Raw genomic sequence first — 16,206 nt, 5'->3', positions numbered from 1 at the left:
AGTCAGCTTGGCCCCTCCCTTCCTCCCAGGACAAGTTAGAACTGTACCCCTGGAGAGGAGAGCAAGGGGAGAGTTAGCTTTGAGGCATGCCATCCCCTTCTCCCTCCTAAACACTGTTTCTGATTCTGGGGGTGACAGGAAGGACAGAGAGGCAGGGGTCTCCTTATGGCCCTCCTGCCTATCACAGATCTCTCTCTTGGTGGGTCTGGGTCCAGATGTTGATGGTGTCTGCAGATGTGAGGATGGCAGGTGTGGTCTTCTTGGGGTTGCCTGTCTCATCTCAGTGCTCCTTCCTGTGCGGAGATAAGAGCTGCTGGCTGGGTTCTCTCTCATGAAACCTCTAGGAACCTTGAGCTTAAGTGGTGGGCTTTGGGAAGAAACAGCATCAGACCACGACTCAGACTCTGCTCCTCCCCCTTGGGAGAGTCTGGCAAAGGTAGGATGAGGAGGTGGGAGGTAATGGTACAGCTGATTACTTCCACAGCCCCTAGGAACTCTCTGGGAAGCTGTGCAGCCCCAATTCCCGGCAGCAATTTGAATATGAGGGCTCCTAACATGGTCACTTCAGGCCAGCAACATTAGCCTCTCGCCGGGTCTTGCTTTCCTAAAAATAAAACAGAAAAGAAAAAATAGTCTCGGCCCTCTTCTGTTTCAGCCCTGACACCCCCTAGCCTGTGCCACATTAGGCAAGTTATTTAACCTCATAAACTTCATGTTCTTGAGTGATAAAATTAGAATAATATTATAGAATATACTCACACAGTTATATTATTACTTTAATACAAGAACCCCTCAAAAGAAACCACAAATCTTTGGCCACAAAAGTATTTGCTTGTTAAATCCTAGTTCTGAGGCAGGGATTCTATAGATATGTTTCCCTTTAATTACGAACATAATTCCTGTTGCCAACGAGTCACGAATGGCCCTTGCACCAGGCTGGAAGCATTTCAGTAGGGTTTGCATGCAGTTTGCTTGTACAGTAAATGCATCTTTGAAGGCCCCTGCTCTGTTCAGCTTCCTGTTAACATTTCATCTTTTCCACCCTAAATCCAGTAATTTCCCGATACTCTCCTTTTTGTCCCTTAAAATTCAGTCTTCTCTTCCTCATCAAAGTTATCACTTCCAGAAGGCACCTTGAGCTACAGCCAAGATGCAGGAGAGAAGGCAGGGACTCCAGAATATTTGGTGGGCTAGACCAGCCCTAGAGATCTGGGCGAAAGAAACTTGCTTCAGAGAAATCTTCTCTGGAGCTTTGAAAGTCGCAGTAGATAGCACCACTCACATGAGCCCACGCTCCATGTCGGCATAGATACATAATTCAGAAATACAAAATATTACTCCAAGACATAGGTTGAAGTTCACCAAGCATGTGAATTTTAGTGCATTATCCTCTGACAGAAAAATGAAGGAGAAAGCTAGGAGTAAAAAAGAAGTTAATTCAAGACTTCTAAGAAGGCATTTCCCCAAGATAATGGCATACAAAAATCACTAAAATGCCTTGACTCCACCACTATAATTTATAGAGCAGATCTCACTATCGAGATAATGTGATAATTGTTACACATCAATAATCATAAATAGAAATGAACTGATAGCATGTCTTAGCTGAGTCTTTTCTGTGAATTGTCTGCCTAGAAACAATATGAAGCCAGCAACAATGAAGAATTAGGAAAATAGAGGGTAGGAAGCCTAGGCAACCAGGCCCCTTTTATTTCTGTGATGCTCTGGAAAGTCTTATGCTATAGGAATGACTTAAAAGCAGTAGCAGTGGTACAAAAAAAGAAGGGGGAAAACCCCACTGCAGGACATACTCCCAATTTTGTTTTCTCATCACAAACGCTTTGTACCTTGAGGTCATCAACGCACATCGATTTTAAAATTGGGTCTCGGAAGGCATGAAAGAAATCTTAGTCTGCGCTAAGATAAGGAAATGGAATTGAACAAAAGAATTATTTTCATAATTTAGTTTTCCACTTTCAAAAGACTCTAGCATTGTAGTTGGAACCAGCTAAAAATGGGATGCATTTGTTAGGCAGCCAGTAACAGACAATTAGAGCTGTCGGTGGAACAGTCTAAACCCTCCCGAGATCATCAAAGGGTTGGAGTTGAACAGTTGGGGGTATTGCTAATAAAAAGAGAGGTACCTGGAGAAAGCATCCCTCCAGTTTTGGGGTCACCTGAAATGCAGAAGTAAGTGCATTCCAAAAATCGAGCAGACTTAGACAAGATACTGGCAAAGAACAGGTCACTTGATTACCTCATCCAGAAATTGGGACTATGTCCAGGAATCTGGAAACCTGAGAACCTCTCTGCCTTCAGCAAATGCCCAGGGGCTTGAAGGCTCACAATGCAGCTGCAGACCTGCCTGGTGGGCTGGGGGCTAAGTGCAAAAATGGAAGTTCTCATTAACCCATTTCTCTGTGAAATCAGAAAATTTAGGTAAGAGGAGGCCTTCTCCCTCTGTGGTTTTTGAGAGGACTGTTGTGGCGTCTCTCTTGCTTTATGGGATTTTGCAAAAGTTGCTCGTTGGTTACTGGCATCCTCGAGAAAGTTCTAGTTACTGTGATCTGGAGAGAGGAGAGCTTTCGCTGACAGTGGAAAAAAGTTGAGTGGGATTTCAGCCACACCCACCTCTGCCCCATCAAATAGCAGGAATTTGATACAAGGAAAATAGAGTTACATGGAATCCAGAACCCAAGATAGAATCCAGAAAAATCTATCTCCCATATTCTCTTTTCCTCAGGTTCTCATGGATTGAGAGAAATGTTGCTCTTAGAGGGCAGCAAAAAACAATGTATGTAGATGTCCCAGCCTCATTAAAAAAAAACCTCTGTGTGCTTCCCTCCATTCCCTCTGACATTCCAGCCTGGAGGAGAAGAGTAGCATTGCCTTTCTTCAAAGCCAAAAAAGGAAATGAGTAGCCAGATGGGGAAGCTCTTACCCGAATATAATACTCTCTGTGCCAGACTAAGGCACAAGCATGAGTGATGAGGGGCAGCCTGAAGCTCAGGCCAAAAAAAAAGCCAAATGATGTCAAGAAATGGAGCAAGGCCAAGGCTAGAGGGAATGTGCACAGGAGACCCCATTGCCCATCTGAGTGGGGAGGCTGTCCGTGGATTTCACTTCGACACGTCACCAGTTCTGCTCCTCAAGGAAAGCAAGCGTTAAGACTTCCCCATGAGGTGTGATCATGTGAATCCAGAAATAAATGTTGAAAGTCTTCTTACCTTAGTGACCAAAGGAGGATGGATGGGGACAGCGACAATATGGAAGGAGAACTTGACACGGCCCTGGGGCTCCTTATTCTCCTCTGTGTGGCTCAAGATTTGTGTTTCTTTTTCTCTCAGCTTGGTTTCTCTCATACGAGGCCAAGTAGTAACTACAGATGGGACTCCTCTGGTTGGAGTGAACGTGTCTTTTGTCAAGTACCCAAAATACGGCTACACCATTACCCGCCAAGATGGCACGTAAGTATCTTTGTGAGCTCTACCTACTCAAGGCAGAGGGTGCAGGCTAAGAGACAGATGTTGCTATTGGCTTGGAACCACGTGACTTCCCCTTGTGGACTGCGATGCCCACCAGGTCAGAGCCCCAGTGAGGATCCCCCCAAATGTACTTGTTGCTTTATGATATGGTATCCAAAATGAAAAACAAATAGAAGGGCCAGCCTATCTAGGGCTGCCAATAACCATCATTCTCCTTTTTTTCCATGTCAGGCAAGTGCTTTTCTGTGTGTGTCCATGTGTTGGGTTGGAGCTGGAGGAGGACAGATTCTAGAAAGAAAAAGGCGAAGTGGCTCTTGGAAACTCACTCCTATTTTAAATCAAAGGCAGTGCAAGGTGACAAGGATCCACACGACATAGTGTCCTGTGGTGAACCCCTTCTGCTTTCATCTGTGGCTTTAGGAGCTGTGTTGTTTTCATGCCTGTTTTGAGGGGGTGGGGTGTAATCAGAGAAGTCTAATTAAATACATTTAGCTGTCACCCTGCTGTGTGAAGAACGCAACCTTCTCCTATTATCTTCTGATTGGAAACATGCACCCATGCAGCCCCCACCAAGATGAAAGCTATGTTATTTCCTTAATCCACTGGGCATGGGGTTGAAATTTAAAGAAGAAGAAGGAGAAGAAAAGGAATCTATGGAATGGGGAAATCACTCACCCACCCTGGGCTAAAAAAACCCACAAACTATTGCCTTCTATTCCAAATGAAAATGAAGACAGTTACTGTAAATCTGATGCAACACTTTTTTCTATAAAACTGGAATATGGAAAATCGTGGACGTAGCATGTGGGTAAGAACTACGGCCTTGCCTTTCTCTGGTGAAGAGTTTGGCCTTACTCTTTCATGTCCTCGGTAGCCTTGCAGGTAGTTTCAAAATTGACCAGCCCACAATAACCCTATTCTCATATTCCCACCATTGAAACCCCAAGAAGACATCTGATGATTTCCATCAGACCTCAGTATTGACAGAGTTTCTGATATCTCCCTCATTCATTTCTCTTTTTTAAAGATTTATTTATTTATTTATTTATTTTAGATGGGGAGAGAGAGTCAGGGGGAGAGGGGCAGAGGGAGAGGGGAGAAAGAATCCCAAGAAGACTTCCTACTGAGCGTGGAGCCCGACATGGAGCTCCATCCCAGGACCCTGAGATCACGACCTGAGCCGAAACCAAGAGTCGGATGCTTAACCGACTATACCACCCAGGTGCCCCCTTACTCATTCACTTCTGCAGCCAAATCTAATTATTTTAAAGCACTAGGACTGTAAATGTGTAGTATGCAGAACTATCCCAGCCCTTGTTCATTCTTAGAAGCCAGTGTTCTAGCCCTGCAAAGTCCTATGACAACACAGAGGACATTTCCAAGTCCTTGGCCTGCTGCCTATCTCTACCTTATGCTGTCCCATCCCTCTCAGCTGCTTCCTGACTAATTACAGCCCAAACCCACTTCCCATATCATCTATCCAACCTCCAGGATTGGTGATTCTTCAGCCTGTTCAGGTTGCAAAGCCCTGGAAGTAACAGGATGTATTTGTGAATGCTCCGAGGAATCACACAATCTGTTGTATAGTAGTGCATGCCACAGACATTGATGATTTGGTTCTATCATATCAAGACATTTGACTCTCTTCTGTGTCCTGTACAAAACCATCCCCAGCAGGATGCGTGCCCAAAAATAAGTCTACAAACAAGTTAATGTAATAAACTGCTGTACAGTGCATGCTCTGTTATTTACCTTAGTATTCATGTGCTCCTCACTCATGCATTTTATGTCTGTTAAAAAACACCAAAAGTAAACAAACAAGAACAGAAGTAAACAACCAAAAGTAAACAAACAAACAAAAACCCACCAAAAGTATTACCCAAATTGGGTGAAGCCAGTGGGTCTGTATATTTTCACTGAGTTTTTACTGTGATCCAGGAACTCTGTTAATTGCTGGGAATTCTGAAGTGAGCAAGAAAGCACCACCATCCTTGAAGCATTGAGATCCTGGTGGAGGAATAAAACTTAAAATTGGGAGACTTCTCTCAGTTAACCTCCTTCTTTTCTGTTAATTGGGAAAGAACTACCTTTGTTTTACTTTGCTAGTAATACCTTTGTCCAGCTCTTGAGGAACAAACAGGAATAAGGTTTAAGAACAGTTATCAGAAATATCAGAAATGGGGCAAGATGGATGAAGGGTTCAAAAGGTATAAACTTCCAGTAGAAAATAAACAAATCCTGGGGATGTAATATTCAGCATGGGGACTATGGTTAATAACACCGTATTGCATATTGAAAGTTACCAAGAGAATAAATCTTAAAGGTTTGCATAACAAAAAAAATTTGCAACTATGCATAGATAGATGTTAACTAGACTTTTTGTGGCCATTATTTTGTAATATAGGCAAATATCAATTCATTACATTGTACTATACCTGAAACTAACATTATATGTCAGTTTTATCTCAAAAGGTAGTAAGGCTCTGTGAAACCAAATACATATCTCGTAACAGTCCAGGTAGATGAGAAGAAAGCTTTAATGAAGCCCTCCCATGACTTAGCATTGAGCATTATAACTCTATTTATTGAACACTTCTGTTAGCCCAGCACAATGCTAAGTGCTCTCCAGCAGGGGCAGGGGAATGTTTTCTGTAAAGGGCCAGATAGTAAATATTTTAGGCTTTGCATGCCATATAGTTTCTATTACAACTACTCAGCTCTGCCTTTGTAGCATGAAATCAGCTGGAGAGGATAAGTAAACAAATCAGCGTGGCCATACTCCAATAAAAGTTTTGTTTGCCAAAACAGGTGGCGGGTTGGATTTAGCTGGAAGGGCCTAGTTTGCAGACCCCTGCTCTGCACTCCTTGCATGTCATTCTCTCAGCCGCACTGGGAAGTTGGTATAATTATTCCCAATTCACAGATGAAGAAACAGACTCAAGAGAGGGTTAGTAACTTGCCCACAGCTGCACAACTACTAAGTGATAGAGATTGGGTTCTAACTCAGCCCATCTGCTTCCAAAGCCCACGTTCTTCTCTTAGGTGCTCCGTCCCTCCCACTGCCCTCAGGGGCAGAGTTCAGAGCCCCTGCCTTGTCTAACGGTAAGTTCATCCCTCTCAGTGAGCCCACTTACCCCGTCTCCAGGTTTGACCTGATCGCCAACGGGGGTGCCTCCTTGACCCTGCACTTTGAGCGAGCCCCATTCATGAGCCAGGAGCGCACTGTGTGGTTGCCATGGAATAGCTTTTACGCCATGGACACCTTGGTGATGAAGACTGAGGAGAACTCCATCCCCAGCTGTGACCTCAGTGGCTTTGTCCGACCAGATCCTATCATCATCTCCTCCCCACTGTCCACCTTCTTCAGTGCAGCCCCAGGGCAGAATCCCATCGTGCCTGAGACCCAGGTAAGAATGGAGGGTACTGGGGTAGGACTTTTCCATACCGCCCTCACCCTGACTGGCTGGCCAGCTTCCCCTCAGCAAATCTCACTCTCTGGGTGGGCCAGAAACTAATATGAAGGGGGAGGGACAAAAAGTAGGAACCACAATAGAATGTACGGTCGCTGGAGAGAAAACTGAATCTCCTGGACATTCCAGATGTTTTCAGATAGTTGTTCAAGGCTTTGGCAGTCATTGGAGCTTTTAATAAAATAAAAACAACATACATATGTGCAACCCACCTGCAAATTGCTTTTTATTCCTGTTAGTCACAGAGATACATGGTAAGAGGCACTTTAATGATCTACATCAGTGTTAGGACAGAGGGCATATTACATTATTGCCTCCCTGTTGCTTTATACCAATTGTCACTGGAAGTTGCAGGTTCATATAATTACAGCCTCTTGTGGCCTCCTTACATGCAGCTAGCAATAAAGCCTGCTGTTCTTATTTACATCTTTTGCCAACAGTGTGGTTTTTAAAAAGAAACACCACAGTGACCAGAAATAATTATTAATCCAAAAATCATAACCTCAGCCCCTTCACTCCATGGTATAGGATAAAGTTTTGTTGTTTTTGTTTTTGTTTCTCTCTCTCTCTCTCTCTCTCTCTCTCTCAGTCGTGGGAAGTGGTTCTTGCACCCCACATAAGGCATGATGCTTTGGTGAGAGGGGTAACAGACTGGCAACCTCAGGTTTGCAAGCAGCCCACTTGCCCAGAGTTCATTGGTTGCAGTATGTCTACCATGTGTCTCCTCTCCAGGTTCTTCATGAAGAAATTGAGCTCCCTGGTTCCAGTGTGAAGCTTCGCTACCTGAGCTCCAGGACCGCGGGCTATAAGTCACTGTTGAAGATCACCATGACCCAGTCCACGGTGCCTCTGAACCTTATAAAGGTTCACCTGATGGTAGCTGTAGAGGGGCACCTCTTCCAGAAGTCATTCCAGGCCTCTCCCAACCTAGCCTACACCTTCATCTGGGATAAGACAGATGCATATGGCCAAAGGGTATATGGACTCTCTGATGCTGTTGGTATGTTTCAGTTTCAACTCCTATTGACTCTTGGATTTAGTCATGCATTAATTCAATCAATATCGAGTTCCTACTATGAGTTCTACTGGCACTACCCTAGTAGAGAGGAATGCAGTAGTCAGTAAGGAAAACAAGAGTCCTATTTCATGGACCTTCTGTATTAGTGGGGGATCAACATAGTAAACATAGACTGGACAAGAAAATATCAAGCAGTGATAAATGCTAATATGAAAGTAAAAATAAGTGATATTTACTGGGAAGGAAGAGCAACGGCGGGTGGGCATTCAGGGAAGGCTCCTCGGCAGGTGACACTTCAGCAGGGGCTTGAATGACAAGTAGGAGCCATGTGAAAATCAGGAACAGAGCATTCTTTTTCTGACAGAAAAAGCAAGAAGAACAAGGTGTGTTTGAAGGACAAAGAGAAGGCCAGGGTGGCTGGAATGTACGGACAAGGAGAACGTTCGAGATAGGGGAAAGAGGTGGAGCAGGGGCTAGATCACGTTCCCAGAGAGCACTTGCAAATGGCACAGAATGCACCAGGAGAATCAGAAAACAGAGCTGGAGGGGATGTGAAAGCCACATGCCGTGTTTCGGGCTGTGCCTTTGAGGGAATCACACGATTGCCCACTGATGAAAGACTACCGTAAGAGAAGGGTCTGTTGGTTTATCAGTCTTTGAAGAATTGTGAGCTGTGGATGAGTGTCAACCTACCCAGTATGTTTTCCTATTTGTAGAAAGCTGTGTGGGATTAATTAAAATCCAGAATCCTGTATTTTCTTCACCACTAGGCTTGCAATTTCTAAGAACTAGAGTAAGTTACCAAAATAAGAAACCAGCAAACCTAGAAATTTTCACTGTAATTTGCAGCCAGTATTTATCAGACACTCCCTTTGTGCAGAGCACTGTGCTAAATCCTTTATCTTGGGTAACCTCTCAATAACCTTATCAAGGAGCATTCTCATATCCCCCATTGTGCAGATGGGACAGGATGGAGAAAGTAAATGAGTTGCCTAAATCCACGTACTTAGCAGGTTACACATGCTCAGGATATGGCCCTAGTAGTCTGCTTCATCAGCAAGTGGAGTTATTAACCTAATAAAGAGAGCAAGAAGTTACTGAAGTAACTAACTAGTGCACTTAATATAAAGTGGCTAATCAAATATTATACCAGTCTTTACCATTATCAAAATATCAAAATAATATCCAACATCAAAAAGTAGTTTGAATATTATAATGCACCCCCATGCATCTAGCTTCTGGCATTATCAAGTCATGGTGAATACTGGTTTTTCCATTCTTTCATCCACCTCCCTGCTCCTGATATTTTTCTGAAGCAAGTCTCAGATATCACATCATTTTATCCATAATATTTCACAATGTATCTCTAAAGAAACACTTCAAAAACATGCCAACAGTTATCACAATTTTTAAAATGATTATTTCTTAATATCTTCAAATAGCCCATTATTCAATATTTCAAATGTCTTATGAATATCATAAAATATTAGTGCTTTGTTTGAATCAGAATCCAAATAAGACCCACCTTTTGGGATTTTGATTTCTCTTAAATTTTTTTAATTTATAGTTTTCCCTTCCATCTCCAGCTCCTTTTTTTAAGTTCTATATTTTATTTTGTACCAACTGCATTGTTTGCTTGTAGAATTTCCTATAGTCTAGTTTGTTTTCTGATTGCATCCCTGTGGCTGTTTAACATATTGCTTTGTTCTATAGCTCTTGTAAACTGAGAGTGGAATCTTGAGGCTTTCTAAGGTTCAGGTTTGATTTTTTAATCTATATCAACTTTATTTTTTTATTGAGGTATAATTGACAGGCAACATTATATTAGTTTCAGGTATACAACAGGATTACATATGTATATGTGTTGTGCAGTGATCATAACACATCTAATTAACATTCATCACACACATAGTTACAAATATTTTTTTCTTGTGCTGAGAACTCTTAAGATCTACTCTCTTAGCAATTTACAGTATGCCATACAGTATCATTAACTGTAGTCACTATGCCATACATTGTTTCCCCAAGACTTGTTTATTTTATAACTGGAAGTTTTTACCTCTGACTCCCTTCACCCACTTCATTCACCTCCCACCCCCTGCCTCTGGCAACAAACCCATCTGTCTCTGTATCCATGAGCTTTGTTTTATTTTTTAAAGATTCTACATAGAAGTGAAATCATACAGTATTTGTCTTTCTCTAACTTACATACTTAACATAATGCCTTCAAGATCCATCCATGTTGTCACAAATGGCAAATTTAATTTTTTATGGCTGAATAATATTATACACACACACACACACACACACACACACACACACACACACAACATCTTCTTTATCCATTCAGCCGTTAATGGGCACTTAGGTTGTTTCCATATCTTGGTTATTGTAAATAATGCTGCAATGAACATGGGTGCGGGTACCTTTTCGAGTGTGCGTTTTCATTTTCTTTGGATGGATAACTAAAGTAGAATTTTTGGGTCATATGGTAATTCTATTTGTAATTTTTTTTGAGGAACCTCCATACTGTGTTCCATAGTGGCTGCATCAATTTACATTCCCACCAAAAGTGCATGAGGCTTCCCTTTACTCCACATCTCTTCCAATACTTATAATTTCTTTTGATAGTAGCCATTCTAATAGGTATGAGGTGGTGTCTCATTTTTGATTTGCATTTTCCTGATGATGAGTGATGTTGGGTATTTTTCATGAACCTATTGGCCTTCTGTATGTCTTCTTTGGAAAAATGTCTGTTCAGATCCTCTGCCCATTTTTTAATTGGGTTGTTTGCCTTTTTGCTACCAAGTTGTACGGGTTCTTTATATGTTTTAGATATTAACCCCTTATCAGATATAGGATTTGAAACTATTTTTTTCCATTCAGTAGGTTGCCTTTTCATTTTGTTGATGATTTCCTTTGTTGCACAGAAGATTTTTAGTTTGATACAGTCCCACTTATTTGTTTTTGTTTTTGTTGCCTGTGCTTTCGGTGTCAAATCAAAAAATCATTGCTAAGATCAATATCAAGAGGGTTACCAACTATGTTTTCTTCTAGGACTTTTATGGTTTCAGGTCTTACATTCAAGTCTTTAATCCATTTTGCATTAATTTTTGTGTATGATGTTAGATAGTGGTCCAGGTTCATTCTTTTTCATGTGACTGTCCAGTTTTCCCAACACCATTTATTAAGGGGACTATCTTTTCCCCATGGTATATTCTTGGCTCCTTTGTTATAAATTATTGACCATATATGTATGGGTTTATTTCTGGGCTGTCTATTTTGTTCTACTGATCTGTATGTCTGTTTTTATGCCCATCCCATACTGTTTTGATTACTATAGCTTTGTAATATAGTTTGAAATCAGGGAGTGTAATGCCTCTAGCTTTGTTCTTTCTTAAGATCACTTTGGCTACTTGGGGTCTTTTGCAGTTTCATACACATTTTAAGACTGTTTGCTCATTTTTGTGTTTCTATGCTGTGCCATTAGAATTTTGTTAGGGATTGCATTGAGCCCATAGATTGTTTTGGGTAGTATGAACATTTTAGTGATGGTAATAATTCTAATCCATGAACACAGAATATCTTTCCATTTATTTGTGTCTTCTTCAATTTCTTCCATCAATGTCTTACAGTTTTTAGCATATAGGTCCTTCACCTCTTTAGTTAAATTTATTCCTAGGTATCTTATTTTCTGATTTTGTTTTAAGCAGGACAGCTGGATAGGTGGTACTGTCATCTTCCATCAGGAGGCACCTAATGTCATCTTGTTTATCCTTTTTTGATTTCAGTGGCCATTGATTGCTCATTGCCTGGATCCATTAGGTCATTAGGGATTGCAAAGTCATATTTTAATTTTGTCATTGCTTTTCCATTTATTAGTGGGAATACTTTTATATAGAGATATTTTCTCATTAACAACTTGGTTATTTGAGGTATAGTTCAAATAAGAAAGAAGGGACAAATGCCCAATTATTTCCCTTTATTTACTATTTTCAGTATAATAAGTTGGTCCTCTAACATCCTCTAATGGTGGCAAATTAATTTTCTAATACCATTATGAACTCATAGAATAAAATGTATCTTATATATTTCAATCCATTGAAGTTATTATCTCTACTAATGGTCAAATTATCCCACTTTTGGTCAGTGGAACACTCTTCAGGCTGACTCCCAGATTATTTTGACATAACCCTAGTAGATTTTAATTTCTTCCTTGCTATCTAGTATGATAAAGTGGCCTAGTCTCATCTTACACATTTCTTGCTCCAGCCATTTCTTCAAGAAGCCCTGCCTGATTTCCTTTTAATGAGAAATAATATTTCAAGGCCACAAGCTAGGCAGTAGCAATTCTCTTTGCTACTGAGTTGGCTGTTGTTTCTTGGAATTTTCAGAAGACAAGTTAGGAAATATATGTGGGTTATTGTTGGGTTTTTTTTAATAAAATGTATCTTCCATTCATATTGATGCTCCTATACCTCAGGATTTAAAAGAAGCCGTGGGAATCCTCAAAGGTGACACACCTAGTTAAGAATGTAATGTAGTATGAATACAAATAATAACAACACCTCATATTTCTAAAGCAATGGGCTGCAGTTAAAAATGTATGGCATCTTGGCATTTTTGTTTCATTTATCCTTACCACATCTCTCTGAGAAATTGAGGCTTCACTTGCTCTGTGTTACACATGGGGAAAACAGAGCCATGAGAAGTGTGAGCTAGAGCAGAGTTAGAACTGAAGTCCTTCATCTCCTACCTCCCTCTCCCATTTGTCCATGTGGCAAATGCAGGATTTTTACAGTCTCTGGATTCTGTTCCCCACGGAATTGTCACATAATTGGCAGGCTTTGTCCCCATGCCTGCCTCGTCTGGCACTCTCTGGAATCCTGAGTGATCATATAAAGAGCCTTAACTTACACAAGCTGTTGCCTCCAGAATCTCCTTATAAATGAGCCACTCTGCTTCCATAGGCCTTCCTCCTTGTGAGTGAAAATAAATAACACTGAGTATAATAAATGCGTGCCATGAACAGCAGGCTGAGAGAAACAGTCTCCTGTCCATCTTTAAAGGAGAGTTGTATTTCATTTTTAAAATGATTCTTCTCCTCCTTCCACGTCACTAGGGTCATTTTTGAAAGCCAGCTGTTCATTGGAAAAGTCTTTCTATCCCCACAGAGTACTACTGTGTAAAGTTTCAAGGCTGAATTCAGCTTGAAATCTGAATTTAATATTGTGTGGAATCACAAGGAGAAAAGCAATCAACCCACCTCCTTGAGTGAGTTTCTGGAAAGGAATCTGTATTACCATGAACATGTGTTTCTCATTCCAGCTGGAAAGCTCGAGAGTAATCAAGGAAACTCTTCTCCACTCTGCGCCCCCCCCCCCGACTTTTATCTTTCAGTTTCTGTTGGGTTTGAATACGAGACCTGTCCCAGTCTAATTCTGTGGGAGAAAAGGACAGCCCTCCTTCAAGGATTTGAGCTGGACCCTTCCAACCTCGGTGGCTGGTCTCTGGACAAACATCATGTCCTCAATGTTAAAAGTGGTATGTGGGCACATTTTCTTTCGCAAATACGGCCCAGTCTCTCCTCCAGAACCTTCTCTGCAGCCTTGACATTTAAGTGGTAGACTCTCTTCTTCCCTCAGCATTTTTCATCGAATGTCCAACATACCCATTGGTTTTTCCACCTTCTCCTTTTATTTTTCTTTAAAATTTATTTATTTATTTGAGAGAGAGAACATGCTCAAAGCAGGCGGAGAGGGAAAGAAAGAGAATCTCAAGCAGACTCCACACTGAGTGGGGAGCCCGACGTGGGGCTCAATCTCACAACCCTGAGGTCACGGCCTGAGCCAAAACCAAGAGTCAGATGCTTAACCAACCGACTGAGCCATCCGTGTACCCTCTCTACCTTCTCCTTTTAAATGTCAAAGAATGTTGGGCTGTTTTTCCCTGACCATCTGCCTTAGTGTACCTCACAATTCTTCTTCAGTTACCCCTACAAACAAGATCTTAGCCTTGGGGGTCAGCACCCCATTACAGCTCTCCCAGCATCATGAGGTAATAGGGGAGTTCCCCAAAGGTCAAAGTCCTACTGTTTTTCTTCTCTCTACCACTGCCCCTCACCCTCTGTAAGCCAATAGATGTATCCTCCCTGGAAGGCTGCAGTAACCACCCCCATTTCCTACCCCTCAGGAATCCTACACAAGGGAACTGGGGAGAACCAGTTCCTGACCCAGCAGCCTGCCATCATCACCAGCATCATGGGCAATGGCCGCCGCCGAAGCATTTCCTGTCCCAGCTGCAATGGCCTTGCCGAAGGCAACAAGCTGCTGGCCCCAGTAGCTCTGGCTGTTGGAACTGATGGGAGCCTCTTCGTTGGAGATTTCAATTACATCCGGCGCATCTTTCCCTCTCGAAACGTGACCAGCATTTTGGAGTTACGGTAAGTGGCCACACAGAAAATCTTCCGTTGCTCTCTTGCTCCTGTTGCTACAAAGCTTCACTGGGTAAATGATGGCTACATTGGGGTTCTCCAGAGAATATATATTCCATATAATGGGATGAGCTTCAAACCAGAATCAAATCAAATAAGAGTTAGGAAATGCTTTTTGAATCTATAAGGGTTAGGAAATGCTTTTTGAATCTATAAAACACCACACACATATTTGATACAATTGTTAACACCTGACTTAAAAACAAGGGTGAAAGCTTTAGGTCATGGTGCTTGAGATGGGACCTTAGTAGCTGGGTTTTGTAAAACCTCCACGCGAGAATCTGATTCATACCAATGGAAGAACCAGGACTTCAAGCTGTGCATCTGTTTCAGTGACTCTTCTTAAAAATACAGATTCCTGGAGCCCACCCCAGAGGCACTGATTCAGTAAGTTTAGAGAAGATCCAAGGCATCTTTTATCTTTGACAAGCTCTATAGAATATGATGATGTACATCAGAGTTTGAGAACCACGGATGTTCATTTGCTAATTCACATGTTTATATTGAGTGCCTCTCTGCACTACCTTTCCATAAATTCTCTGGATATTTGCACACGTCTGACTTAGAATTACTGCATAGGCCTTGCTAGGTAACTTCTGGCCACACCTGGTAGATTTCTCCTGGTCATTGCTTGCTACTAAATCTGAAGTCCAGGCTCCTCTGTGCTGGACAAAAGTTCTTGTAAACTGTCTTCCCGGGAAAGTTGGCTCCAGGCTCTCAAACCTAGATCTGTAAGTGGAGGGAGAAATGAAGTCTATAAATAAGGGATCAAATTCTTGGTGACTGTTTAATATGTATCAAGGACTATCTGCCAAGGGAGGAGGGTAGGGGTGGGACAAGGAAAGCCTTAGTTGGATTTGTGGTCTGATGGGGAACTTAACCGTGTGGACAAATTAAAAAATAATAATAATGCTTTAAAGAAAACCTAACAGGGTAAAAAATTAAGGACTGTGGTGGGGGTTGGGAGGGATAAGGAGGTTACCTAAGATAAAGTAGTCACAAAAGCATTTCAGATTATGTGACATTTGAGATGGGACCTGAACGATGAGGTCAGCCATACAAAGATCTCACGAAAAGTATTCCAGGCAGAGAGAAGTTGTGCAAAAGCCCCAATATCAGCAAATAATCTGGTTTATTTAAGGGACTGATAGAAGTCCAATAGGGCTTGGAGTGTAGTGAGCTCAGGAGAAAGTATCTCTGAGGAGGTCAGAGAGGTCAGTGGGGGACCAATGCTTCAGCGTCTTACTGACCTTGTTGACAAGTATAAATTATATTCTTGTTACAATGCACAGCTATTAGAGGTTGAAGTAGGAAGTGGAGCAGTGTTGAAATGATCTAATTTGCCCTTTTTAAAGGTTATTTTGGCCACTGTGTTAATGAATGGACTATGGGGTGCAAGTATGGAGGCAGAGAAGCCCGTAGGGAAGTTGTAACAGTTGACCAGGATTTGGGTGATGGTGGTGGGTAGGAGGAGAGATAAGGGAGTGTTCCAAATGGGAGATATTTTCAAAGCAAATGTGATGGGAATTGATGGATCAGGTACAAGAAATGGAGAAAAGGAAAAAAAAAAAGAATCAAGGGTGATGACTAGGATTTCTGACCTGAGCAACTGAGTAGGTGGTGGTGCCTTCTGAAGTAGCCTCAGCTACCATGTGAAGGACTTAGAGGAAGCCATATGTTGCACTTGCCTTTATTTTATTTTATTTTATTATGTTATGTTATGTTAGTCACCATGCACTT

The 16,206-nt window shown here is 41.8% G+C and overlaps 1 protein-coding gene across 4 annotated transcripts in view; it reads left to right on the top strand.

Moving 5' to 3' along the window:
* The window catches only part of TENM2 (teneurin transmembrane protein 2), a 1,539,571-nt gene that overhangs the window by 1,453,472 nt on the left and 69,893 nt on the right, over positions 1-16,206 (top strand). For all 4 annotated transcript variants that reach the window (XM_027606095.2, XM_027606096.2, XM_027606098.2 and 1 more), the window contains 5 exons: positions 3,348-3,467; positions 6,631-6,892; positions 7,688-7,955; positions 13,374-13,517; positions 14,166-14,415. In XM_027606095.2, the coding sequence (XP_027461896.1) occupies positions 3,348-3,467; positions 6,631-6,892; positions 7,688-7,955; positions 13,374-13,517; positions 14,166-14,415 (1,044 nt within the window). The remainder of the gene's footprint in view (positions 1-3,347; positions 3,468-6,630; positions 6,893-7,687; positions 7,956-13,373; positions 13,518-14,165; positions 14,416-16,206) is intronic.

This window comes from Zalophus californianus, chromosome 5 (assembly GCF_009762305.2).
Source record: "Zalophus californianus isolate mZalCal1 chromosome 5, mZalCal1.pri.v2, whole genome shotgun sequence".
Classification (NCBI taxonomy): domain Eukaryota; kingdom Metazoa; phylum Chordata; class Mammalia; order Carnivora; family Otariidae; genus Zalophus; species Zalophus californianus.
The sequence above is the reverse complement of the archived record's forward strand: the minus strand, read 5'-3'. Positions and strand labels throughout refer to the sequence as shown.